General features: G+C 38.3%; 2 protein-coding genes across 3 annotated transcripts in view; both read right to left on the reverse strand.

Annotated features, from left to right (window-relative positions):
- The window catches only part of cd82b (CD82 molecule b), a 33942-nt gene extending 16647 nt beyond the window's left edge, over positions 1-17295 (reverse strand). For both annotated transcript variants that reach the window (XM_061720956.1, XM_061720955.1), the window contains exons 1-3: positions 17156-17295; positions 7102-7228; positions 5180-5252 (exon numbers count right to left, since the gene is read on the reverse strand). In XM_061720956.1, the coding sequence (XP_061576940.1) occupies positions 5180-5252; positions 7102-7164 (136 nt within the window). In that variant the 5' untranslated portion in view covers positions 7165-7228; positions 17156-17295. The remainder of the gene's footprint in view (positions 1-5179; positions 5253-7101; positions 7229-17155) is intronic.
- Positions 17296-23895: 6600 nt separating this feature from the next.
- LOC133443761 (tumor protein p53-inducible protein 11-like) overlaps positions 23896-27105 on the reverse strand; it is a 62322-nt gene continuing 59112 nt past the window's right edge. The window contains exon 7 of the mRNA XM_061720957.1: positions 23896-26449. Coding sequence (XP_061576941.1) covers positions 26316-26449 — 134 coding nt within the window. The 3' untranslated portion in view covers positions 23896-26315. The remainder of the gene's footprint in view (positions 26450-27105) is intronic.

The following is a 27105-nucleotide window of genomic DNA, read 5'->3' on the forward strand; positions in this document are numbered from 1 at the left end:
CTGAAAACACGAACCGTCAGGAGACCAAGTGAGAGCTACTCCGAGCACATGTAATGTTGCAAAACCCAAGCATGTAACTGACGCTCTAGATACGGCTGTAAAAGATCAGTATCTCGCGCATAAGAGACATAACATTTGTTGATCTGATATAAGACACAGCTAGATGTCACAATTTCTTATGCAATGATTTGTCAAGGTTCCTGCACTCAAGGGACATTTATTCACACTGTCATCTAATTACTTTTCATATAGATGATGACTAAAATTATTTTATTGGAATTATTTTGGGGAAGTAATACATGAGGTATTAGTGTGGGAGATTAAGTGATCAAGAAAATGCCAGGTAAGATAAATATAAGTGTTTTTTAAAGGCTAAAACAAAAGTAACTTCTCTTGATTGCACTGAGACACAACCAAGGATTTTTCATAAGTCTAACAACAAAGAGCTGCTTGAAGGAGATCCCTTTGTCTTTGTTATCTGCCTTGAAGAAGGCCTACATGGCCGAAACATGTTGGCATTTTTTAAACTTTTACTAAGCCATGATCCAATAAAGGCTTTTTATATTTTTCTAACTTTTTGAGTGCTTTGGTTTTTCTAAATTGTTTTTCAAGTATTTTTCATATTTGCCAATTTGTATCAAATCTTCTCTAAAGACAGTCCTTTAAAACTAAAACTCTCTCTGCAGGTGAATCTAGCTTGTGCAGCAACATACTGTATATTTCCGGTTGCTCTGTGAGTTTCTTCGTGGTAGATGTTTTCATAAGAGATATTCTCAGCATGCATTTACTGCAATGTTCTGTCACAGTCTCAGAGGTCTCTGCTAGATACCCTGTAATAGTTCGTGGAGTGGTTTTCATGGAACTTTCCATTTATAGAGGAAAGAATCATGGTGCGCTTGCAGAAGGCCGCTGTGGGAGGAGGGAGACTGCTTGGCATCGCAGGTCCTACTGTAAACATGACCAGAGCCACACATTGAGCCTGCACACAGATGGTGAAAACCCACAGTTGACATTATGTCCAGATTTAAAAAGTAAACACAAGTGGATAAACTGTGTGCTGGATCTCAAGTTTGTACTGAGCATAAATGCTGCAAGGAAAAATAATTCTACAAACAAGAACTAGCTTTCTCTCTTGAAGACTTTGCAGAAGTTTCTGAATTAATATGAGGCATATTTGTGAGCTGGAAAACTCACTGGTTCATTTCAGGGCTGACTCTAATGTATAAACATGTAGCAAGCTGTCTTTTGGCAAGAGGCAGCAAGAGAAATCCACTGGAGTGAGCTATTAATAACCCTGGACTGATACAGAGGGGTACACATTGAGGGGAAACACGTTCTTTAACTGAAAAATTAAGGGGCCTTAAATCACAACATCCTCCAAAGTTTCTCTGCCTGAGGTCACGGGGACAGCTGCAAAAGGTCTCTGCTAGCACTTCTCATAAAGAATGGAAACTGAAAACACACAGATCCTGTTTATAACCAGGCAACAGTACGACTGAAGGGAACCCACAGAGTCAACAAACAGAGCTGCGTTCAGCCTTTGTTCCTCTATACATTTGCAAGACATTTTTAGTGCCGCCAGTATCTGGGGAAGAGCAGAGGAGCAGAGGAAGACTCAGATGAGTTACAGGCTACAAAAAATACATGCAGCAGAGACGGTCATCAAGTCATGCAGAGAAATTATCATTTTATGTTTGGAGATAAAAAGAGATACTGAATATGTGGTTACTAGGGCTGGGGATCGATTCAAATGTAAAGAATCGATTCGATTCCGATTCTTAAGATTCAGAATCGATTATCAAGATTTGATTCGATCCGATTCGATTCCGATATTGATTTGGGTTAGTGTTATTTAAAATGTTTTTTGAGCTGTTGCATGAATTATATGACTGTAGTTCTGCAACATATTACTACTAGTATTATATTGAGATTAAACAGCAAGTATTGGCAGCTAATGAGGCTGTAAGGACCAATCAGCTCCCAGAATGCTGATAGAACTGCTTTCAGAAACATCATGTGGGTCAGAATTACCAAACAGATCATGGGAGGAAACAGAGACGGATGAAAACGGTTTTATTTTTTTCCCACATTCCGTTTTTATTTGTTCCATTTTCGGTCTATTTTGGTTTTTAATTTTTGAGCATTTGGTTTTTAGCATTTTTTGCAAATGTAACCCCAAGACAGTATATAAAGTAATGAAATATAGACAATTTATGCAATTATAACCTAACACTTTAATGTTTTCATACCTTTAAACATATTTAAAGGCAAAAACATGGCACCAGTTATTCTCATGTCCAACAAAACATTCCTTTTTTGGGGATAAACAAAAAAATAACCAAAAGTTGTAATGTAATGATGAAAAAAAAAATACATAAATAAATACAAGAAAAAAAAAATCGATCTTTAGACATATGAATCGATTTTTAGGAATCAATATGAGAATCGATTTAGAATTGGGAAATCGATTTTTTCAACACAGGCCTAGTGGTTACATTGTAACCGTGGTTCTCTGAGACTATCTTTCAATCCATTGGATATTCCACTTTTGATCAGCTTTCCTGTCAGAGTGGACAGATATTAAGATATACCAGCTTAAGAAACCAGTTAACCAGGTAATACTTCCTGGTTAACCTCTAAAACACCTGTCCAAGGAAGAATCAGCAGACTTTCCTGTCTCTAGCTGGGACTTCAAAAAGAGTAGGATCGGCTGACCTGTCGCTGAATCAAGGCTGAAATATGCTTCTGCGTCACACACACGCAGAGCACACGGCGCAGTCGTGACGCCGTCACGAACCGTTCAGACTTCTCCGTCTCTCCATTTGGTCGCGGTGCAGTACCCCCCGCGGCCACTAGTTAGCGATCTTTTTCTGAATGGTTTATCCGACTATTTCCGGTCACAGTAAATCAAAGAAATAAGGACAACTATTGTGCAAAAAACAAAAACAAAAAAAATCACACATAAACGAAGAAAAAAGCCCTGGAAGTTCCCTACTGCTTCAAACCGGAAACCGGAAATGCTTCGCTTTCAAACGAACCAATCACAGCCCTCTCGGTCTGCGTGTGGTCGGCGTCTCCTCGACGCGTAGTTACAATTTTCGGGAGGTGCACGTCACTGACGGCGCATGTGACGGCGTGTCCTCTGCGTGTACAAAAACCACACGCCGTAGACACGGCGTCGTTTTGACGCAGAAGCATAATTCAGCCTTAAGGGTCTGGTGAATCCTACACCGGGCTTGCAGGCATGCGTTGGATGCATGTCAGAGAACACAGAACTATAACAAAAGGCAGGAGCTGGATTCTGAAAAGTCTGCCCTCGAGGCCAAACCTCTAAAAGTGCTAGTGCCCCTATCTGTGATGGTTCGCCTCTCTCTGGGAACAGTCTGCATTCTTCACTTCAGAGGGTGGAGCAACTTGATGAGGCCCCAGAGGTCCAGCGGGGGACAGGGTCCCCCTCTCACAGTTGGGAACCAGGAAGTATCGGGTTAAAAAAAAAAAAAGAAAAGCTGTGTGATTCCCAACCTCCATCTCCCTTATGAGCCCCTTCTTCAGATGGGTTGGCTAGTTCTATTAAAAATACTCCCTGACCCACATGCTGGGACCTCTGGGGTTTTTCTCTGGGGTTGTTGGAGGGTCGGATGCCCTGGTCTACTTGGAGCCCACGGTGCACGTTCACAGACTAGCAGACAATCCTTCTGCACGGCTGCAGTTTTCTCTGCAACAACATCTGGAGCAAACGTGGCTAAAGGATCTGTGGGCAGTTTGGCCAGACGAGGACAATCTCAACTATGGCCTAAAAAAACACCAGGCCTGCGCTGGTTTTTAGAAACATGAGAGATACTGAGCCGGTACCCACTTGTTCTTTGTCATATATGTTTCAAAGCCTATGGCATGAAGATGACCACGTATTTGTAGGTAACACTCAACAGACGAATCAGGTGATAGAGTCACCTGAGCTGGTGCTGGAGACACAGATACATACTCTTCAAACATAGAGAGGTCTGCAAGAAGAGCAACATCCACAGCTCTGGATAGCAATGATAGAATCAACTTCAAAACAGCAACCTAATCCTCTTTCGTCGAGCTAGTACCTGCCACGTCCCGTCCACAGGACAGACCATCATCCCCAGAGGAGGAGACACTTTCAATATCTATATTTCCATCGTCTTCCTCCTCCCTGCTTCTACTTCCAACACTGAGGCTGAGGAAAGGGGAGGGGAACTAGGAAGCATGATGGATGGAGGAGTTAATATGTTTCATTATGGATTCTAATTTTGTTTTTATTATTTTCAATTTGAGCTGTAAATATCAAAACCTTTTCAACCTGTAACATCAAGCTGCTTAGATTAACAACCATCATTGTCCTTTTCTTCATATGCATTTCTTCTTTTGTGAAGACTTACCAGACTCTCACCGAAAGAAAAATGAAAGTTGTCAGATGATAAAGTGAAAGAATTCTTTGTAAATGGGAAAAACTGCTTTTGGAAACACACCACATGGGATGGATACACTGAAGGCATTTATAAAAAGATTTATGGCAACTAACATTTTCCATCCGTAGCTCTCTTCTTTTTTTTCTCAGGCAGGGCTGGACCTGGGTTTAATTAGGATTTCTTTCAATGCTTCCACAAAAAAAAAAAAAGGCTAAGCGAGGCACATTGTTGTCTTTAAATAACGCTGATAACCCCGGCCACTTAAAGCATGCTATTTGGAGACTTTACTTTTTTCTCACTCAGGTCGACAAATCTAAATTTGTTAGAGTAAGAGGTGTCTGTGTGCCTCTGCCATCTAGGCAGGTTAAAAGCAGAACTCTGTGGAAACTAGGGGGAAATAAAACTGCTATTTTCCAACCTAAGATGAAGCAGCTTTGATAATCAAAAGCGTTCCACCTCCCACTGACTAACCTATTCTCCACAGATGTGCCTGCCGTTGCACGTCTGTACGTGAAGAAGACAGGGGTTTGCTTTTCCTAAGAGAGTCAGTAAGATAAATCAGAGTCACAGTTTTATGCAGAGTGTAGAAAATAGGTCAGGAATTTGAGGACTTCCTGGATTCTCCAATCTCTTGTTTTCACGTATACTGTTCTTAAATCCCCTCGATAAAAAAGTGCTCAGTGCTTGTGAGTTTTATCATAATTAGAAGCAGGAAAGCAGGTGTGCGTGACTGTTAATTCACTTACGGAGAACAGCAATGAAGCTCTGGTTATCAAAGAGAACCCACAGTCCAAAGCCCATGATTAACGCTCCAAATACCTGTGGAGGGAAAAGAGAAGAAATAATCAGGAACCAGATTTTTATAAGAAAGTAAAACACAGAATCAGTGCTGGTACGTATTAAACAGTTAAACAGAGAGGTTTCTTTTCACATCTGTTAGTAATCAGATCGCAACTCTTCTCTCTGTTGTTCTGTTTGCGTGTCTTTTCCTCTCATAGCAACACTTGGAAGGAGGGACAACGTTGACAGAATCAAGAAAAAAACCACTGCGGACTTTTCTCACAACTTAAAGTGTTGTGGGTGTGGGGATTCAGGGTTTGATAACTATAAAAGGTCAAGACTTTCAGGAAAAAAGGACTTTCCAACTCTATTTTAAGATAATAATAATAAAGTACCAGTTTAACAAAGTTTACAGGAATTACCATGAATAAGCACACAAATGCAGAATCCTAATAGCAAATAACAGAAAAACAAAAATAGCCATGACATTAAGTGCCTATATAGAATATTTATACAACAGAGCTACTGGAAACACTGATTGAGCATGGCACATAAGAATTATAACACACAAGAACAAAAAAAGGCAACAACTGGGGTTTGGTTTAGGTGGGTTGAGAAGTATATACCAGATTTCATTTCATTTCATTTCATTTATTCCATTCATGGTATATCTTCTTAACAATGTTGTACAAAATTCCAACAAGTACACATTATCACCATGAAAGAAAAGGAGCAGGAAGAAGAAAACTTATGATACCTGCCCCTCTCTGTTAATACAATTACATTGACTTGCTGAACACCAATCTATCTATACATATATAAACAAGAAAACAAACAAAAATACCACTCTTCTATCTATTTTTTTCTCTTTCTCCTTCTTCTTTTTTGTAGGCACTTATCTTTTCTTTTTTAAACATTTTCTTAAGCTGACACAAACTTGTGCAACTTTTCAGTTCCTTGCTTTGTCTATGCCATAATTTCACACCTGTAACAGAAATACACATTTGTTTTATGTTTAGCCTTGCAAAAGTATGTTTGAAATCAAATTTAAGTCTGTTATCCTCATCCTCCAATCTGAACAAATTTTGTAACTGTTCTGGTAATGATCTTTTTTTTTTGCTTTAAACATTATTTTACTTTAAACAGATCGTGCCAGGACGCAGCTCTTTTTACAGCTCGGCCTCAGACAACGATGGGCTTTACATTCAGTAATAATGAGGCTCAGGCTGTAAATGAAGCGGGTCCTTCATCAGAAGTGGTGGGGTGTCCTTAGATGAGAGGCTCTGTTGATCCACCAGCTTCCTGCTTGTATTGTTGCCCCCCACAGTCCCACAACAGTAATTAGTACCCTGGATAAGAACTGTTCATTTAGGGAGCCCACCGAGTGCCCGGCGGCCATCATTAGCCCACCACTTCCTGGTTCCCTCTCGTCTCCCCGAGCACAACTCGTCCAGATGGACAAACACTTGACGCAGACGCTTCCTATTAAACCAGCTGAGTGTTCACTTCAAAAGCACTGGGTCAGGTTTATAGCAGAGGTGTTGTGTTGGAAAGGCCTTTTTTTTTAAGGTGCCAAAGGTTTTATCAGCCACTGGACATTACCCCAATGTAAGAGAGGCAGAAACAAACACAAACCATCTGCTTGTGTTTAAAACTGGCTGCACTGTAGTCTCTTGTACCAGGAAGAGTCATACGTACTTATCAATATGCATCTCCACTAATCTCCAGGGTTATTTCAATAATGCAAATGTTTTAAAAAGAGACACATTCAGCTCAGATAATCCTACATTTCTTATGTTTCTGCCTCATGTCAGCAACGCTATTTTCAAATTCCGACAGTCCATGCAGTAGCTTCAACTAAACAGTCATTTAAAAAGTCATTACTCACAAAAAAGAGGAGGTTGAAGAGGAATAAAAAGTATTTGATGACTGTGATGCATCCTTTCCCCATGGTTGCAATTCTGGAGGCCAAAGGAGAAGAAGAGGAGATGACAATGCTGCGGAGTGAAGTGGGTCTGAAATGAAAAGAGAGAGAGAACAAACTTAAGAAGAAGAAAACAGTCAGCCTTGGCTGATTGTAGGAGCAACAGAACAAGGACACAGGAACATCTGCATTGCTGGATCACTGATTAAACACACAGTTATAACCTTTAAAGACAAAACATTGGCCTGAGTCATTCATAACAGCAGCATGTCTCTGGTCTTAAAAACAAGACCGCATCGATAATACCAGTGTTGATGGAACAATAGACGTTCTCTTCTCTTAGGACATTTGAGTTTTACAACTATTTTTACAACTATTATTGAGACCTTTACAACAAAGGATCCACCCTGGTTTAAAGGGGTCTATGAAATGAAGACCCATGAACTCATGATAACATCATATGTGGTTAAATATGTGATTGTCAACATAGGCAAAGAGAAATAAAGGCCATATACAACTATGTTTACTAGCAACAGCAAAATATGAATGATTTAGATGATGTTTGAAATAGGAATGGGTGATTGTTTACCGTTCACGATTTACCGTCAAAAGAAAGCCCCACGGTAAGAATTTGTCATCTCACGGTAAAAACGATAAATTCCCGTTGATGACGTTTTTGTGTAAAGCCTGAATTATGGAAGGAAGGAAGAAAGAAAGAAAGAAAGAAAGAAAGGAGGAAGGAGGAAAGGAAGGGAGGAAGGAAGGAAGGAAGGAAGGAAGGAGGAAAGAAAGAAAGAAAGAAAGAAAGAAAGAAAGAAAGAAAGAAAGAAAGAAAGAAAGAAAGAAAGAAAGAAAGAAAGAAAGAAAGAAAGAAAGAAAGAAAGAAAGAAAGAAAGAAAGAAAGAAAGAAAGAAAGAAAGAAAGAAAGGAAGGAGGGATGGAGGAAGGATGGAAGGAGGAAGAAAGAAAGAAAGAAAGAAAGAAAGAAAGAAAGGAAGAAAGAAAGAAAGAAAGAAAGAAAGAAAGAAAGGAAGGAGGGATGGAGGAAGGATGGAAGGAGGAAGAAAGAAAGAAAGAAAGAAAGAAAGAAAGAAAGAAAGGAAGAAAGAAAGAAAGAAAGAAAGAAAGAAAGAAAGAAAGGAAGGAGGGATGGAGGAAGGATGGAAGGAAGAAGAAAGAAAGAAAGGAAGAAAGGAGGGATGGAGGAAGGATGGAAGGAGGAAGAAAGAAAGAAAGAAAGAAAGAAAGAAAGAAAGAAAGAAAGGAGGGATGGAGGAAGGATGGAAGGAGGAAGAAAGAAAGAAAGAAAGAAAGAAAGAAAGAAAGAAAGAAAGAAAGAAAGAAAGAAAGAAAGAAAGAAAGGAGGGATGGAGGAAGGATGGAAGGAGGAAGAAAGAAAGAAAGAAAGAAAGAAAGAAAGAAAGAAAGAAAGAAAGAAAGAAAGAAAGAAAGAAAGAAAGAAAGAAAGAAAGAAAGAAAGAAAGAAAGAAAGAAAGAAAGAAAGAAAGAAAGAAAGAAAGAAAGAAAGAAAGAAAGATCAATTCAATTTAATTGGTGTAGTTTAGTAGTATTTAGTATCTTTTTGAGCAGTGTTTTGGAGGCTCCAAAGACTGAATGTGGTGATAGATTTATAGTTACAAAGGTGGAGTTGATTTGGTATTTTTTTTTATCGTCATTCTTATCGTTATCGGGATAAATGCCAGAAATTATCGTGATACATTTTTTAGTTTTTTAGTCCATGCCTAATTTGAAACCACAATCAGTATATTACCTGTTATGTAACCAAGTAACGCAAAACACAGTAATGTTGTTTATCAGATGGTCCGGATAAGTCTGTAACTGACATTACCCGTATGAGCATGCTGTGGGTTATCGTCAGTTTTCCTAGTAATACAGTGACATTGTGTTTCCTGTGAATATGATCACATCTGAGAACTTTTGTGCGAGTACGCATTTCCTTTCCAGAGCACACCTGCAGCCCTCGCAGCCATCACCGCGCAAGACTTCATGAAAGTGGCAACACAACTGAGTCAGAACTTTACAAGTCCAAAGAAAACATCCACTGCAGGACTTTCTGCTTTAGTGGAAGCACCAAAAATATAACCACCCATTGTGGTTATTTGAGGAGTCTGAAAATATCCCATGAAGACAACTACTGGTGGATCAGATGACAGCGGCTCCTTTCTCTTAGTCTAGTTTGCATGAAAAAAATTAAACAAAACTTAAAGTTCTTCCTAAGGTCTGCACATGTAATAGTTTGCATTTAGTTTTACTCTTACAAATCACACACAAAAACTATTTTCTGATGTTTATTGTCCCATTAAATCACAGTTACTGTACTTAGAAAGGTCCAATCCATTTCTTTCTCCAAAGGCTAATGTGACAATATGTGATGTTTAATGTAGATTGCCTTTAAACTTTCTTATCTAATTTCCCCAAACAAATTTTTCTTTTTTATGGCTCGTCTTATTCATATATAGATATCTTTCTGCCTCTTCAGCTGATTTATGGAGTGACTGAGAAGAGAGAACAGAAAAACATCACAGCTACTTTAAACATACGCAGATCATAACAGGAAGTAACTAATGGTTTAATTTCAATATGGAAAAAGGTAACACTTGTCTAAACTAATATTTAGATCAGCTTCTGTTTTATTTACAGTTATCTCGCCACTGACCCCCCCAACCTCACCCACCCCACCGTGTATAACTCTAGACAAATAAAGACAAGAAATGGCACAGGAAATACAAAACCAAGATGCTTTCATGCTGCGTAGCATACTGTAGATGTTTGTTTTACAAAAACAAAAACTTCCCACTTCCATGCTTGACCTAGTTTTCTTCAAGTAGATTTTGGAGTCAATAAGATGAATGAAACCTGAAGGCTGAGTTTTCCCTTGTAATGTAATTATTGAACTATTTGCTTTGAGTAGGTAAATGCAAATACAGCCAGCTGTTCTCACGAATGCTTTGACCCATATTAGTGCATTTAAGCTTTATGTAGCGCGTGCAATCTGCACAGCAGGCCTCTCAACAGGCAACCGACATTAAAATTACTATTACTAACCATCTATTAAATCTATCCTTATGACCTAAATACCAACAGAAATGTATGTTTACAAAACTGAAGACAATGCAAAGCCCAAAGCATTGCAGCAAAGTAGATAATCCTCAAAGACTGCTGTCTAGATGATGAGCAGCAGTGCGGATTAAAAAAGGCTTAGTTGTAATAATCACTGTTTGGTGGCTGAGCCCAATCACTTCCTGACACTCCGTGCCACCTATTACATTTTCTCAACAACACATTAGTGGAAAGTTGTACTCGTATTTTCTTAAACTGGGCTTCTTTTGCTAGATAGTTCATCTACTGTAGTTCTAATTCTCTGAACAATAAGAATGATGCCTTTGAGCATGCCATGAAGTGTAAAAAAACAGTACATTTACATGCACAGCTTGGTTGAGATACAGCTGTAGTTTGACTAGACCGTTTGACCGAAGTCATAAGTGTGCTGCAATATAAATGCACATAAATGTAATCGATGTATCCCCCAAAAGTATGTTGCAGCCACAGCGGATCATAGCCCGCTCAACGGTTTGGCCTGTCTGTCTCTCCTGGGGAGATAAAAAAAACAGCCATTCACGCCAACACAAACCTACAGGCAATTTAGGATTGACAATTTTAAATCTAAACATCCATGCTTTGGACCATGGAAGGAACCTGGATTACCCAAAAGAACCCACGCAGGTACTGGGAGAACATGCAAACTCCACACGGAGAGACTACTGCCAGGCCCAGGACCAGGAACCTTCTTGCTGTGAGGTAACAGTGCTAACCACTTAGCCATGTGGTACCCATTGTATTGATATGTAATAATAATAGTAATTAAAGCTGCATGCAGCGATGAACGGGCCCTCACGCGTGCAATTTTCACCAATAAAGGTCAAGGACTCAAAACTAAGTCTGATGACACCACCCATGACTCTTTATGTCAAACCATTCAAAAGTTATGGCAGAAAATAGGAACTATCACATATTGATCAATCAGATGAAGGGGTGGGGCTAATTCACACCAATTATGGTCAAGGATTCAAAACCATGTCCGATGACACCACCCATGACTCTTTATGTGAAACCATTTAAAAGTTATTGCAGAAAATAGGAACTATCACATATTGATCAATCAGAAGAAGGGGCAAATATGATAAGATAAGATAAGAAATCCTTTAATAGTCCCACAGAGGGGAAATTTGCAATGTGTAATAACTTCAGGGCGTGTCACTTATGAAGCATGAGAAATTTGGTGCAGATTGGACAAAGTATGCCAAAGTTATAGCAGCTTCCTTTTTCATGGTGAGACATGGAAATTTGCTGTGTCGTCACGGCAACCAGGAATAACGTAGGAAAACGAATTTGATAACTTTTCATCTCCAATGTCTGAAGATGATCCTGAGTGAATTTGAAGTCGGTGTGATAAAATCCCTAGGACTAGTTCGTTCAAATATGATGTGTGAAAATGGTGAACAATCGGTCATTTGATTCAAGATGGCCGACTTCCTGTTGGTGTTACAGTATTGGTCCAAGAGACTTTTTGGTGCGTCTTATCATGTTGTACAGTCTAGTGGAGCGAATTTTCGTTTTGATTACAGTATGTCAATCTGTGGCGACGGGCTCGATTGTATAATTGTATACATTTTCAAGGGGGCGCTGCAGAGTCATTTTGCCACGCCCATTAATGCCATTTTTCGCCAGACCTGGCTTGCGTGCAAAATTTGGTGACTTTTGGGGCACGTTTAGGGGGGCAAAAAGGCCCTCATTTTCGTCAGAAGAAGGAAAAAATAAAAAATAAAAATTTCCTACAGATACAATAGGTCCTTCGCACTGTCAGTGCTCAGACCCTAATAATAATGATAGTCATAAATTGCATTTATATTGCGCTTTCCTGGACACTCAAAGCGCTCACAATGGTTCCATTATTCATTCACTCCTCATTCAACGGCCTCCCCGACCATCACCAGCACATTCATACAACATTGACACACCAGCGATGCCCTGACTTGGAGGCAGAAGGTGAAGTGTCTTGGCCAAGGACACAACGACACATGACTGGTAGGAGCGGGTTTCAGACCGCCAACCCTTCAATCCTTGGACAACCTGCCTGAGCCACTGCTGCATTGTACTATGAATTTAATCATGTAAATCATAACTTATGACTCATTAACTTGTAGACAATCTTCCCAGATGGATGTTTTAGAAACTTCCTCACAAAGAACTTTACTTTAATGAAAGAATTGGCAGACAGTTCAAAAGCTGAAACTAAAGCTGAAAAATGACATTTTGGCCTTTTTAGATTACTTTTTTTTTTTTTTTTAAATTGTCAATTATAGTTAGTAATATTTTGTCTCAAATTTTTTAAAGTCATATTTAACAAATTGCACAGTATTTCATATGACATTTCACACAATCCATATATTTTCTATATCAATATCTTGTTTGAAGTGTTAGAGCAGCTTCACCTCACTTTATATTTCTGTTGATATAAGGTTAAAAAGAGGCTTCTGAAACAGTGGAAAAAACACCTCAGCTTTGCAGTATATTTCTGAATTTGCATGAAAGTAATTACTGTTATACTGATTAAGCAAAGCATCAGTTTCTCAAAAAGTGACCAGAAATGTCCTTTTGAGGGCTTTTTAAACGTATTTTAAGGGCTATATTCATTTTGATGACCTCTAATATATTCTAGTTTGCAAGTTTGCAAGTAAGTTTTGCTTGCTTCATATCCAGCTTCAACCACCAGCCACAAGGGAAGCAGAAGCAATCTCGAGTCATTAGCTTAAATAGTTTTGTCGATCTAGTCTCAGAGTTGACAAGAGCATGGCAACGGAATGGTAAAAACATTCACTTCATACTTTCGCACGGAAATTTGTTGCCTGAATTAAATGCAGCTGTTTTGAGGTTGTCGGTTGTACTGGTGTCAGTTAACCCCTGGATAAGTCACAGACATCTCTGCCCCTGTTCACTATATAACCCTGAAAGATACAGTAATAATAAAAATAGAAATAAAAAAAAAAAGTTAACTATTGTTTAAAGAGGTTAAAAGCCAACCTGAATCTTTGTAAATAAACTCAGTCACACTGGACTCCTTGAATAAAAGGAATCTGGTCTGAAGTAAAAATAAAGACCAGGAGGTACAGAGAGATGGAAATTCGAAACAGAGCCAAACTGCAATGCCAACATTATTATTATAACATTGTATAACAACTACTGTGTATTGCTGCTGTAATCAAAAGGAATTTAAAGAAGACTATGTTTATTTGAAAGAAAATGGCTGCACAAAAAACAAAACCAAAAAAAGAGGATATGTGCTGCACAGAAATGACTTACAATATTATAAATAAGTCACCTGAACTTACCAAACTCTGTGACCTTGGAGACACTTTTTATTTTTTTTCTCTCTGCAGCAAACATTTCCTGCTCGTGATTTGGCCTAGTGAACATTGTCAGAAAGCAGGGTTTGAAGTATGATAAAGTTCAACAAATATATCAGAGCTTGGTTAATGTACAGAGAGCCAGATCAAACTAAGTGAGAGGCAGATGGAAGATTTACTACACTGTAGCGTTGCTAAACGCAAAAAGGCAACCAGTGATCCCACATTCTGCCAACTGCTTTCTCCTAATATTCATATATGCCAGGTCATGCCGCTGGAAAAAAAAAAAAAAACAGCCTACATCATCCTCATACCACTAAAGCCTTTAATACCATGCAAGAGTCCTGTTTTAACATCTCCAACAATGCTGTTGATCCTTCTGTAAAATCAGGAGCCAGCTCCTTGTCTGCATGGCATTCTGGTGATGTTACTACTGTAGTTGAGCATTTACATCTCTAGTAACAGTTTTTCATTTATAGTCAGTTTTACAAATAAGTAACTTATTGTTGGATAATGTTTTCTGCGAGTGCTGACTCTTTTCTATGAAAGAGTGTTGTTTTCATACATAAATGCTTAAAGTTTTTTGGGCAGTGGGATATCTTTTGTCTAGACCAGTGTCTCCCAGCCTGGGGTCCGGGCCCCCCCTGGGGGGGTGCCAGAGATCTCTGGGGGGGGGCGCAAAACTTTGTCTGCTTTGAAATTATGCAGTTGTAAAAATTATATTTGCGAATGAGTCATTCATAAGACATTGTTAGGAATAATTTATGAATGTCTTGAATATTTTTTATGTTTTTTATACACTGGTGACAAACACAGGAAATGATTTAATTCCTTATTATTATATCATTACTCAACATTTAATCTACTCCGACAGGTTGTTAAAGGAAAAATGTTAAAAAATGTTGGTCTCATATTAAAAGAGAAATTTTTCAGAAATATTTTTATGTCCTTTTGTGCTTATTTTATACATTGGTGACTTTGGAGAAAACAAAAGTCATATGTATACAGAGTAAAACAAAGAGAAATGTATAAAAAAAAAAAACATAATTCATGTTCATTTTATCAATTAAAAGACTATTTTGGTCCTAGTACGTACGGGTCGGGGGGCCTGGCTAGTCTTAGACACAAGTAGGGGGGGCTCTAAGGAAAAAAGGTTGGGGACCACTGGTCTAGACAATACCTCTGTTGAGTCACCAGTTTACAAGGAGGAACTTCCCCCTTTGACATCCATGAGCTCTTGAGGTATATGACAAACGTGCTCAGAATCCCAAACGTGGTTAACTTGTACTGTTGTAAGCATGTGGCAACAAATTAGATGAAAAGATTTTTATCCCTTCACAACAGTGCTTTTTTCACAACAATGTTGCTCAAAAGTTTGCTGGAAATGCACGTGGACTGGAGGAGAACTGTTGTAAGTGGATGTGGATGTGGTGGTTGTGTACAGCTTATACACCACTTCCTCTAAATTAGTCTCTTAGCCACCGGTGGCTTTTAGTTCGATCTGCTGTAGTCAGGTTAACAGTTGCTGGCCTTATCAGTAGATTGAAGTGACGCAAGTCCTTCAGCAGTCAGTGAAAGTGGAAGTTATTTCAAGAGAAAGAAAATAATCCTAATATTATTCAACATTTTTGCACCTTCATATATATTCTTTATGTATCAATGCAACAAATGTCTGAAGCAATCAAAGCATTGTTCAATGGTAGTCACATTAACATGACTACATTACCGAAACTCTTTTAACTTATTTTTGATTAAATTAGAAGGTGAATGCAGGTTATCTTAAAGCCATCAGCTAAGATGCTGATTATAATCAGTTTATCACTGGATACAAGACCCCCCACCCCCCACCCCAGGGGCTGAGGATCCTTGATTTGAGACACTGGCTTAAATTCCTGCTGATGATGCATCTCCCAGCTTTGAAATACGCAAATGATTTGGATCATTGCTGCAGTGGTTAAGGAAAAAAAAGTCTCCAACCAAAGTGATGATGATGATAAAAAAAGAAAAGAGTAATGTGGACAGCAGCTGAGAAATACTGTGTTTTACAATGATATAGTATCATAAAATGAATAGAAAGATAAGATATTGATTAATAATGAACTGGCACTGAGAAACAGGCAGGCTGTGGACCACCTGAAGGGACTTCACTGGCTACTATAAATAATTTGAAGCAGCCATTTTTCTGGCACGTTGTGTCTTTTAATGTTCCCCATCAAAGCGAAAGCTTTGTGATTACATTTTTTTAAGAAGCTTTACAGATTGACTGTAAAGAAATAAAATAATCTAAGTCAGGTTGACTGATTACAACCTTTGTACTTGAATGGTGTGACGTGCCAGGAGGATTAATTCCTGCTTTATAGCCAGTGAGTTGGGTCTTTGCTGGAAAGTTTTGTGACATAATCATTTCCATGGAGGGAGATGCGTGGGACATCGCTACAAGGGAGGCCAGAGCATGGCCAAGCATCTGTAGGAAATGGAATTACAACACAGTTCACCGTATAAAAAAGTACAATACATGGTTTTATTTTATAATAAAAGGTGGGGGTCTGACTCTGAAGGACATTTTTTGGAGACAGTTTACCCTTTTCCAGAAATAACAAAAGTCTGATGGAGTCTGAAGTATACGGTTTGTTACTATAACTACCAATTTACACACACTTAAACTGCAAGTGTAGCATACACCCATGGGAATTTTACACCATTACTCATATAAGTACCATTTGGCAACCTATCAACTCCTGAAGTTATTTTGAATTAAACCCATATTCAGAACATGGGGACCAACTGTTAATCCAGCCATAAAGCTTTAACATTTTTAGATGTTCAAATCTAATTCATCACTGCAGCTGACTTTTGTTATATTGCCAGTAGGCCTATATAAATGTTTAACTTTATGGTAACTGTTGCCTTGGCCACACAATTTGATATAATATTAATATTAATAATAATAATAATAATACATTGTATTTATAACGCACTTTATATTTGCCAAAAGCTATAGTTATCCTCACCATACTCATCCTCATACGTCGTCATACAAATGTATCATCCTGTGTACTAAGAAAAAAAAAATGTGTGAGTAAAAGCTATAGTGAAACTAGAGAGTAGAATAAACACATTTCCGGCAGCTCAAACTACCCACAAGCACAGCATTCAGACTGAATGTTAAGGCTGATTTATGGTTCCGCGTTACACCAACGCAGAGCCTACTGCGTAGGGTACGCGGCGACGCTCACCGTACTTGGCGCGTCGCCGCGTAACCTACGCCGTACCCTACGGCGTACATTCTGCGTCGATTTAACGCAGAACCATAATTCAGGCTTAAAACGTGTGAACGTGGGACACTTTCATGAACCGGTTAACTCAAGTCTGAATTGTCCTCTTTTTTCTACTTCACGCCGAAAAACTCAGCAGTAAAAAAAATGACCAAGTGCATTGCTAATACAGAAGACCATTCACAACATTTCGGTCCATTATCAGCTACTAAAAGCCCCACAAGTTATTTCTTCTTGACTCCGTCACTTAAACGGCAGAAACAAACACACGTGTTAAACTTGACTTGGTGTAAGTCAGTAAACTTGGCAGAAACTTACCGTGAGTCGGAGTTCTGCGGCGCTGGCGCTTCAGAGTCGACAGTCCGCTCTTTACCTCTTTACCCTGAGACCTGAGAGTCCTCTGAGGAACAAAGTGTGAGCTACTCCGTGTTTCTGCGTGGTGGGTCTGTGGACAAGTGTGGTTCACTCCCCCACCATGTGGTGGAAAAAACATAAGCTGCTTTCTGCTTAACCCCTCCTTCCCTGCTAGTCACGGATGATATTACAGCACACTACTGGTGTGCTCTTATGACTTATTGGTTGAATCATATTACTACTGCTTTCTTTAATTAAATAAAGGGTATAAAGTTGCACAGAGTTGGTATACACTGTATAGTATACAGTGTATACCAACTCTGTGCAACTTTACTGTATACTATACAGTATGGATAGTACAGTAGTAACTACACTGCAAAAACTCAAAATCTTAACAAGAATATTTGTCTTATTTTTAGTTAAAATGACTCATTTTTAGTAAAAAAGAAATCTCATTACACTTAAAACAAGACTCATCACTGGAAAAAACAACAATTTCCACCTGTTTCAAGTAGATTTTCACTTAAAATAAGTAGAAAAATCTGCCAGTGGAACAAGATTTTTTTGCTTGTAATGAAAAGATAAATCCTGACCCACTGGCAGATTTTTCTACTTATTTCAAGTGAAAATTTACTTGAAACAGGTGAAAATTGTCAAATAAGTTATTTTTCTGGTAATGACTCTTGTTTTAAGTGTAATGAGATTTTTTGAATAAAAATGAGACATTTTAACTAGAAATAAGACAAATATTCCTGGTAAGATTTTGAGTTTTTGCAGTGTATTACTATAAAATACTGCTTTCTTTAATTAAACAAAGGGTATAAAGTTGCACAGAGTTGGTATACACGGTGAACTCTGTGCAACTTTACTGTATACTATACAGTATGTATAGTACAGTACAGTAGTAACTACAGTTGCAAGGAGAGGATACAGACTGGGATAAATCCCAGAGTGCCATTGAATTCAATTCAATTCAATTTATTTATATAGTGTCAAATCATAACAAAGGTCATCTCATGGCGAAAAACAGAGATAAAAGTGATCAGATATAACACATCATAAAATAATGTATAAAAACATAAGCATCAGAAAAAGATCAGCATCAGTGATAATAGTGATCATATATCACACTTCTTCCCTGCTACAGTCGTGGATGTTACAGCAGACTACTGATGTGCTCTTATGACCTAATGGTTGACACATACAGTATTACTTTAAAATACTGCTTTACTTAATTAAACAAAGGGTATGAAGTTGCAGAGAGTTGCTGTACAGTATGACTCTAGTAAATACAGTTGCGATGAGAGGATACAGACTGGGATAAGTCCCAGAGTTTCATTGAATTCAATTCAATTTATTTGTATAGCGTCAAATCATAACAAAGGTCATCTTATGGCAAAAAACAGAGATAAAAGTGATCAGATATAACACACCATGCTCACAGTAGCAACATGTGCAATATCTGTCTACCTCATAAACATCCTACCAGCTTTTTTTGCACTGTTTTTCTTTCTTTCTCGTACTGCACTCCTTTTATTTTCATTCCACTGTATATACTGTTTATATTTTGTAATTATATATTTTTTACTTTTTTATCCTTTCGCTGCATGTGTGTGTTGTGTGTACTGCTGCTGCACAAAGCGAATTTCCCCACTGAGGAAGGAATAAAGGACCATCTAATCTAATCTAATCATAAAATAATGTATAAAAACATAAGCATCAGAAAAAGATCAGCATCAGTGATAAAAGCGATCAGATATCACACATCATAAAATAAAACACAAGCATCAGAAAACATCAGCATTGGAGAAACAAAAGAACAGCAAAACATCTCCAAAACACAGTAACATCAGGCTAGCTGACTCTAAGCACAGGATTTTTCATAGAGGACGGTTTTAAGCCTACTCTTAAAGAAAGAGTGTGTCCACCTCTCATTACATATATTCACTATCTAAGCTCCCTGGTTGTTGAAGAGTAGATTTTTTCTTGTTATAATTATTATTTCTGTGTGGAGTTTCCATTTTCTCCATGTCCTTAGGTGGGTTTTCTGTTACTCAGCTTCCATGTGACCCCCGAATACGCGAGTATAGATAATGATGCATGGATGGATGCTGATGATCTTGCAAAAGCCATAACGAATCCTTAGATCAAATGAAAGCAGACATAACCCAACCAACATTAGCACATGGGGCCCATCTGTGACATGAATAGGCTGAAAAATGTGGGACATAGGATTGTGCATGGGTTTCATGTTGGCCACATGTGAATGGCTGGCAATGTTTATGCTCAGGGATCCAAATAGGTGTCTTATCTGGGTCCCACTTGGACCAAACACATAAATGACCACAATTTAGCAAACCACATGGGGCTGCAATTAAACCAGCAGATAATCACATATGGGGCTCCATTTTTCCAGCTCATTTATAACTATAATTTATAAGAGGGGCCCATCATACAAATGTTTGCTGGGTTAACACATGATACACAGTAATAAACGCTTCAGTACAATTGAAAGTCAGTTGGTGGAATCCAACCAGCAGCCACAGGATACAATTAATTATTTTCATTATCAGTTCATGTTCTGATGACTCTCTGTTCATTTTGAAAAAAAAAGTGAGAATCATAATACTGACTAAAATCCTTATAATCTAGTTATAAAATACATAAAAAACAGTAAATGAATCCATTTAAACACTGAAACTGTGGAAGCATTTTATGAAAAAATTATTTTATATTTAGCAAATGGTCATTTATACATCTATTTAATATATGACACAATATTACACTACAATTTATGAGCTTTTACTTGGTCAAAAACCAAAATGTGTCAGTTATCAAGGGAATAAAGTTGTCAACGAATTAAATATTTATAGGTATATTATCATCTGAAATTTAAAATGGGTATAAAAAAAATAGAAATACCCAAGTACCACAATTTAGTTTAGTATTTATGTAAAACTTGAACAACTGAATGAAAGTCCTATTTACATCTCAACACATAGTAGCCTAATAAAAAATGTTTCAGCTGTGTTGGCAGCGACACTTACGAATATAGAGACTGTTTTATCTACGGATAAATGATCAATGTATAGAAAATTCAATCACAGAAAGACTGTCTCTTGTGAGTTTTTTTTAGCATCATTTTTTTAAGTATCATTTCATAATTTAATAATTCTAAAAAGAAACGGCACAGCATAATATCTGGAACAATTGCCTATAATTCAATAACCGACATACCAGTTGATGATTGTGTTATTCATAAAACCATTCCTGGACAACCGTTAACAGATGTTTTACATCCTTAAAATGCTGTTCGCCAACATGCAATGAGAAGTTAACCAAGATCCAGTATACATGGTGAGAGCTATGGAGAGAACGCATACACACAGGGACTTGTGGAAGTTGTTTTGCACATAAACAATCCAGACACATTTCCTGAGCTACACAAAACCCCTTTTCATGCCGAGCTTAATGCGTCTGTGTTTGTGGAAGAGGAGGGCAGAATGCTGGCATCGGGCGGGAAAATGTCAGGTATGTTTACTTTTTTGTTTGAATGAAGAGATGATGCTCAAGTCAAGACATGCTCTTTCAAAATAGAAAACACGCAACAAGAGCACGATTGCATCAGAGTTCTTGAGTTTTTTTGTTGAGACACGTTGGAACAAATCTGTAGTGTCTGTTTTAGGAGAGATGTGTTTGCTTGCCATAAAACTTTGCTCCACACCCACACGCCCCCTGTAATGGCTATTTTAGGTAGGAGGAGGACATTTTGTAAGCTGTACACCATCATATTAATGAGTGTACACCTATGGTTAAATCTTCTAATTGCAGCTAAGCATCTGTTCATGGTTCACGACAGAAAACAGAGCTAAGCTCGGCCGGGTTTCAGTTTGAACATCGATGGTTTAATCCCCACCTTCTCCAGTCCACGTGTTGAAATCTTCTTGGGCAGGACTCAGCTTCATACATACCATCAATATTGCTCACTTGTAAGTTGCTTTCAATAAGTGTTGACTAAATTGATGTTTATAAAACAGGGAGTGGTTGTACTTGTTTTGGCTAAGGTGCAAGATCTTCTTAAATTTCCCAAATCAGAAAACGCTCAAATCAGAAAACGCAGATGGTATGGAAATTTTAAACAAAATGCTCCTCACATTTACTTTATTGGCATACAGTATGAGTGTTTATTGTGCCAACGTTTCAGTCATAGACCTTTTTCAAGGCAGGATGCCTTGAAAAAGGTCTATGACCGAAACGTTGGACCCATAAACACGAGTACGGTGAGAAGAAGGTGTGCAGGAGTTTTCTTTTTAAAATTGGCTGCAGCTTTCCTCCTCCGACGCACCTTTCTGCATATCCGGTGTGCTAAAAGTTTTCTACTTCGCATACAGTATGAGTAGAAGATACATTCTTGTAAACTTTGTTAATATACATCTGGAATAAAAATTCCGTATAGCCAGGAATCGAAGCAGAAACCTTCTAGCTGTAATGCAACAGAAACTGTCAAGGCATGATGATGCCTAAGGTGTCAACAAATATGAGAAAAAAAATCAATGTAATGTTTAAAAACTCTATTCTTTCAAGAAATATTTGAAATATGTTGCGTATTTACCTCTCTATGAGAATAATATTACTAAATTATTCTACTAAATTAATCTGGAGGAATTTGAGGATGTGTAGAAGGCAAGTTGCTATACCAGGCTGTAAACACCTGATATTACAGGTTCTGACCTCCTAATGATGATAATGACATCCGCTCCAATAAGGATAGTGGCAACATGTCAGTCTTGGTCTCACTGGACCTCAATGCTGGATCTGACACGGAGCTGGTGGGAACTGGGTGGGACTTTCTGGCACAGCACTTGCTTGGTTAGAGTCCTATCTAAAAGACAGGGACAATTTTGTAACTACAAATCAGACCCAACAAAAATAAGTCCCTTAAGGCTTAATCTTGGGGCCTCTGTTGTTTAACATCTTTATGCTCCCACTTGCTCAAATCATGAAAAAAACAATATGTGTTGCCACAACTACCCAGATGACACACACATCGATATAAGCATGAGAACCAGGAGACTATAATCCAATTCAAACAGGGATCAAATGCATTGATCAAATTAAAGAGTGGATGTGTCAGAATTTTTTTCAGTTAAATGAAGATAAAACAGAAATAATAGCATTTGGATTCAGGAAGAAATATTAAAAGTCACTCAGCTTCAAGCAGTAAAGTACAAACAAATAGTCAAATCAGAAAATCTGGGAGTGGTTATGGACTCAGACCTGCATTTGAACAGCCATATTAAGACAGTAGTGAAGTCAGCTTGTTATCACCTAAAGAACATATCAAGGATTAAAGGACTGACTTCTCAGCAGGATTTAAAAAAGCCTGTCCATGCTTTTATCTTCGGTAGACTGGACTACTGTAACGCTGCTCACGGGTCTCCTGAAAAAGTCCATCAAACAGCTGCAGTTAATTCAAAACACTGCTGCCTGAGTCCTCACTTAGTCAAACTTTTATTGCACTTCCACATCAATTTATCTAATCTAATACTAGAGTAATCTCTCCGAATTCAATGGTTTTCAAATCAGTCGTCAAGGCCCCCATACAATTAAATATTTTTGTTCGGTCTCCACGACTAAAGCTACTAATGGTCAAGAACTTAAACACTCTGATCAGGTAGATGTTCTTCATTCAATTAGGCCTTGATTGAATAAAATGTGCCAGAGTTGAGCTTGAATAAATTCTTGCATGACATAGGCTCAATAAAATCTTTCTCCTTTGTATGTCCACTGGTTAGGTTTTATAGGTTAACATATAAGACCAGGAGACCCGAGTCCTCACTAAGACCAGGAGAGTGGACCATGTAACTTCAGTTCTTAGACCTTTACACTGATTTCGTGTCTGTCATAGAATAGATTTTAAAACCCTGCTGCTGGTTTATAAATCTCTGGTCTCGGGCACAAACACATCTCTGATCTCCTGGTCCATTATGGACCAACCAGAACCCTCAGGTCGTCAGAGTCACGCCTACTTTCTGTTCCCAGAGTTAAAACCAAACACGGTGATGCAGCGTTCAGCTTTTATGCCTCTCACCTGTGGAACAAACTCCCAGAATGCATCAGGGCTGCTGAAACTCTCATTTACTCCAAGTCAAAGTTGAAAACCTTATTAACTGCTGCATTTCAGTGATCTCCCACAATGCACTGCAACCCTTTATTTCTTGCATCTCATTCATTTAAATTTTTTTTTAACTTTAATGTCTGCTTTTCTTTTACATTTTAATGCACTTAAAAATTATATGTTTATGTACTGTATAGCACTTTGAATTGTCTTGTACATGAAATGTGTTACACAACTAACTTTGCCTTGGAATGTTTTTCAGACCTTCGGACCTTTAACGGCGTAAACAATGTATAATTAAAATGAAGTTGAAAGAATGAAATACCTTGGTTTCATACATTATGCAATCAAATAAAAGCCTAAGTGGAACTCTTGCATCTAGAAGGATAAACAAAACAAAACATTCATTATATGCAATACCAGCTTTGTTGCTTTTCTTTTGCCTCATTAGCCAGTGCAAGATTATATAAAAACAAGCAATTTTAGGAAACCCCAATGTACTTGGATAAAAATAAATGTCTGCTCTATAGTTTATTGAGACAGCACGAAGAAAAGCGATTACATCAATCTTCAAGTAGTCAAATAATAAACAATAGTGCCTTTATTTCAAATTTAACAATGGGAATCCATAACAATCCATTATTGAGGTACAATATACCACATATATACATAAAAACACGTTGCTACCACTTGAAAGTTTGACAAAATATGCTAGTCATAACAGCATGACATATGTTGAATAAGGGAATGATTTTCCCGACTAAGATGTTGCTTCTTTTTCTTCTTTTGAATTTCCAGAACACTAGTTACCAGTATAACATCCTGTCTAATTTACGACGGAGAAGCAGCTCGATCAAAGAGTCTATACGCCTCCTTCATTCTGCCCCATCCCCCACCCTTCAAAATTGCTTCTCTCTCCAAAAATATCCTGCTTCAGAGACCTTTGAACATTTCGCAAGGCTGATCATTTGAGGCCTGCATTATTGACGGAAACGGAATGACATTTTGCTTGAACCATAATTATCATGCCAGTCAAGAGAGAGCAGTGCTGTAGTTTGGGGGCGCACAATGTTACTTGGGAGGGTTGCATCTAATTAAACACTGTAAAAAAAAAAGATAAGTACTACTTTCCAGGGGCACAGGAGACCTCACCCATGCTTCACGCTGCCTCTCTGAATTAAAAGCTCGCCCAAGTAACGAGCACATCTGCCTCAGTGCTGGAGTCGCAACTGCAAACTAAAAAAATCCCTCAGACCTCAGGACCTTTCCCTTCTCGGCCAGGATTCAATGTGGTCACTTCTAACAACGTAGACCACCTTTACAGATCTAAAATATGTTCCCTGTATATCTTCCCCTATGGTTATTGCCTGTTGGACTGACCTCAGGTGCTCAGATTGAGTTCACAGATGATAAACCAGCATTGCTGGCACCGCCTCAAAAACTGAGCCAGGACGTCTCGCCAGGTATTGAGAGGTAGAAAACTTGTTGAACAAACTGCCTGGGTAAAATCTGCAAAAAGGTTTTTTAGGTACACGTAGTTTGACTGCCTTACAAAATAACTTTTTCTTGTTTAGGAATCATGTTTACCGTTTTTTTGGTTGCTGCATCCATTCACTGTCATTAATTCTCATCTTTTTCCTCAGTTTTGCACTAATTGGTCACAGAATGCTACAAAGGCTGTGCCATTTTCATTGGTGGATTATATTGCATGCACAATGCTAAAACACAGTCATTTAAATAGGTACAAATAAGACAAGTCAAGAGAAAGATTAACCTTTGATAATCATGTAACTAATACTGAACATGTTCCCTGTTTGGTTCACAAGAACACCAGATAATAGTAAATCCTTTTATTTACATATGTACAAGAAGTAGGGTACAGTGTTGATGACTGTTTCTTTTGAGACGTTTTAAGGCAAGACTCCGAATATGGTGCAGGTATAAAAAAAGAAAGAAAGAAAGAAAAAGATCTACTTGTCTAAAATGGAGCCAGCTGAGGTTTGTTTATCCTGCACAGCTCGACTTGTCAAACTGGCTTTACTATAAGGTCATAAGCTGAAGTCTCTTGATTATTCACAGGCAGCAACATGTCTTTCTTGTGAAAATCCACTCAACTGTGCATTAACTAACATTACTTGTACTGTTTTTAGATATAAAATATTCCGTAAAAAATATACACTTCCACGCAATGTGCTCGAGCCGCTAGACTGAAAGTCTGATGGGGGAAAAAAATGACTGAAAATTCAGCCTGACCTTTTGGGAACTATGAATATGACTGATGACCGTAGTTGGGAAAGAATAAAAAAAGCGGGAAAGAATAAAAAAAGCAAAAAAGAAGCGTCTTAATTGTGTTGACCAAGAACGCACGTCGGCAGGGAAAAGGTTCATCGTCAGTCATCCAGCATTGTTCTGACCCGAATGGAAAGCTACTGTACTTTATGCACAAACAATGCTTTTTCTCTACCTGCTATGTTCAGTGGAAAGCTGTCCAAGAGTTCACAAATTACAAATTCACACCCAGAGCATCAAATGAACTAAACACTAGCACAAACTCTGGGTCATTGAGCATGATTAAGAAAACAGTGACAAGAAAGAGATTCATGTAACTATACATGAATAACAGCCTGGAGTTTGAAAGCCCTGTCTTGAACATCTAGCTAGCACACAAATGCACTGACTACATACTGCTAGCTCTGCACAAAAGAGCGCTGCACAAAAAAAACAATGTGTGCCAAAAGGAGCTCGACCTCACAGCCCAACTAAAGAGTATTTCAATGTCACTATGAAGGTTTCCCGTTCTTGTTACACAGTCTGCATCGTGACACTGTTCAATTATTAAATACTGGGGGGTGGGGGGTTTGTGAAGGTGTGTCCCGTGGCAGCGGGCAGGGGTTTTTACTGGCAAAGTAACGCTCCAAGCCCCATCAAATCATTTTCCAAATCCTCTGACCCTGTGTTTGTGCTCTGCGCTCTAACGTCCCCTCCCTGAAGCATCGCACGGCCGGCTCAGATCTTCTTGGGCTTGCGGCCCAGGTGGTAGTAGTAGGCCATGGTGACGGCCACGAACAGCAGTCGACTGAGGAGCAGGAGTACGGCGCCGTTGGGCAGGACGCCCATCTCCATCAGGGTGATGGACGTCACTGAAACAGCAGAGTGACATGTTTGGGGATTTTCATTTATTCTAAGCAGACACAGGCACAATGATCAACAATTTAACAGTGGTTAACTGAACAAAATAGATTTTTAAAACACCATTTTAAAATAATGTAGTCAAAGTGAGAAAATATGGGATCCTATATCTTTGCACAATGTTAAATTAGAAGTGAGGTTATTCAATTCAGTCAGATGAGGAAATCTTTAACAAAAAAGGTTGTAACCAACTGTTAAAGCCTTAAAACTAATCTTCCTTCAAAGAACATGATTCCCAAATTTATAATGAACACTTAAGTGACCAAACACAGTTTTATTGGACATTTGAGCATTAAAATGAAATACAGTACTTTTAATTTACGGTGAGGCTGTACCCTGCAAAAACTCAAAATCTTACCAGGAATATTTGTCTTATTTCTAGTTAAAATGTCTCATTTTTAGTCGAAAAATCTTATTACACTTAAAACAAGTCATCACCAGAAAAATAACTTTGACAATTTTCATCTGTCTGCCAGTGGGACAAGATTTATCTTCTCATTACAAGCAAAAGAATCTTGTTCCACTGGCAGATTTTTCTACTTATTTTAAGGGAAAATCTACTTGAAACAGGTGAAAATTGTTTTTTCCAGTGATGAGTCTTGTTTTA

Source organism: Cololabis saira, chromosome 5 (assembly GCF_033807715.1).
Source record: "Cololabis saira isolate AMF1-May2022 chromosome 5, fColSai1.1, whole genome shotgun sequence".
Taxonomy (NCBI): domain Eukaryota; kingdom Metazoa; phylum Chordata; class Actinopteri; order Beloniformes; family Belonidae; genus Cololabis; species Cololabis saira.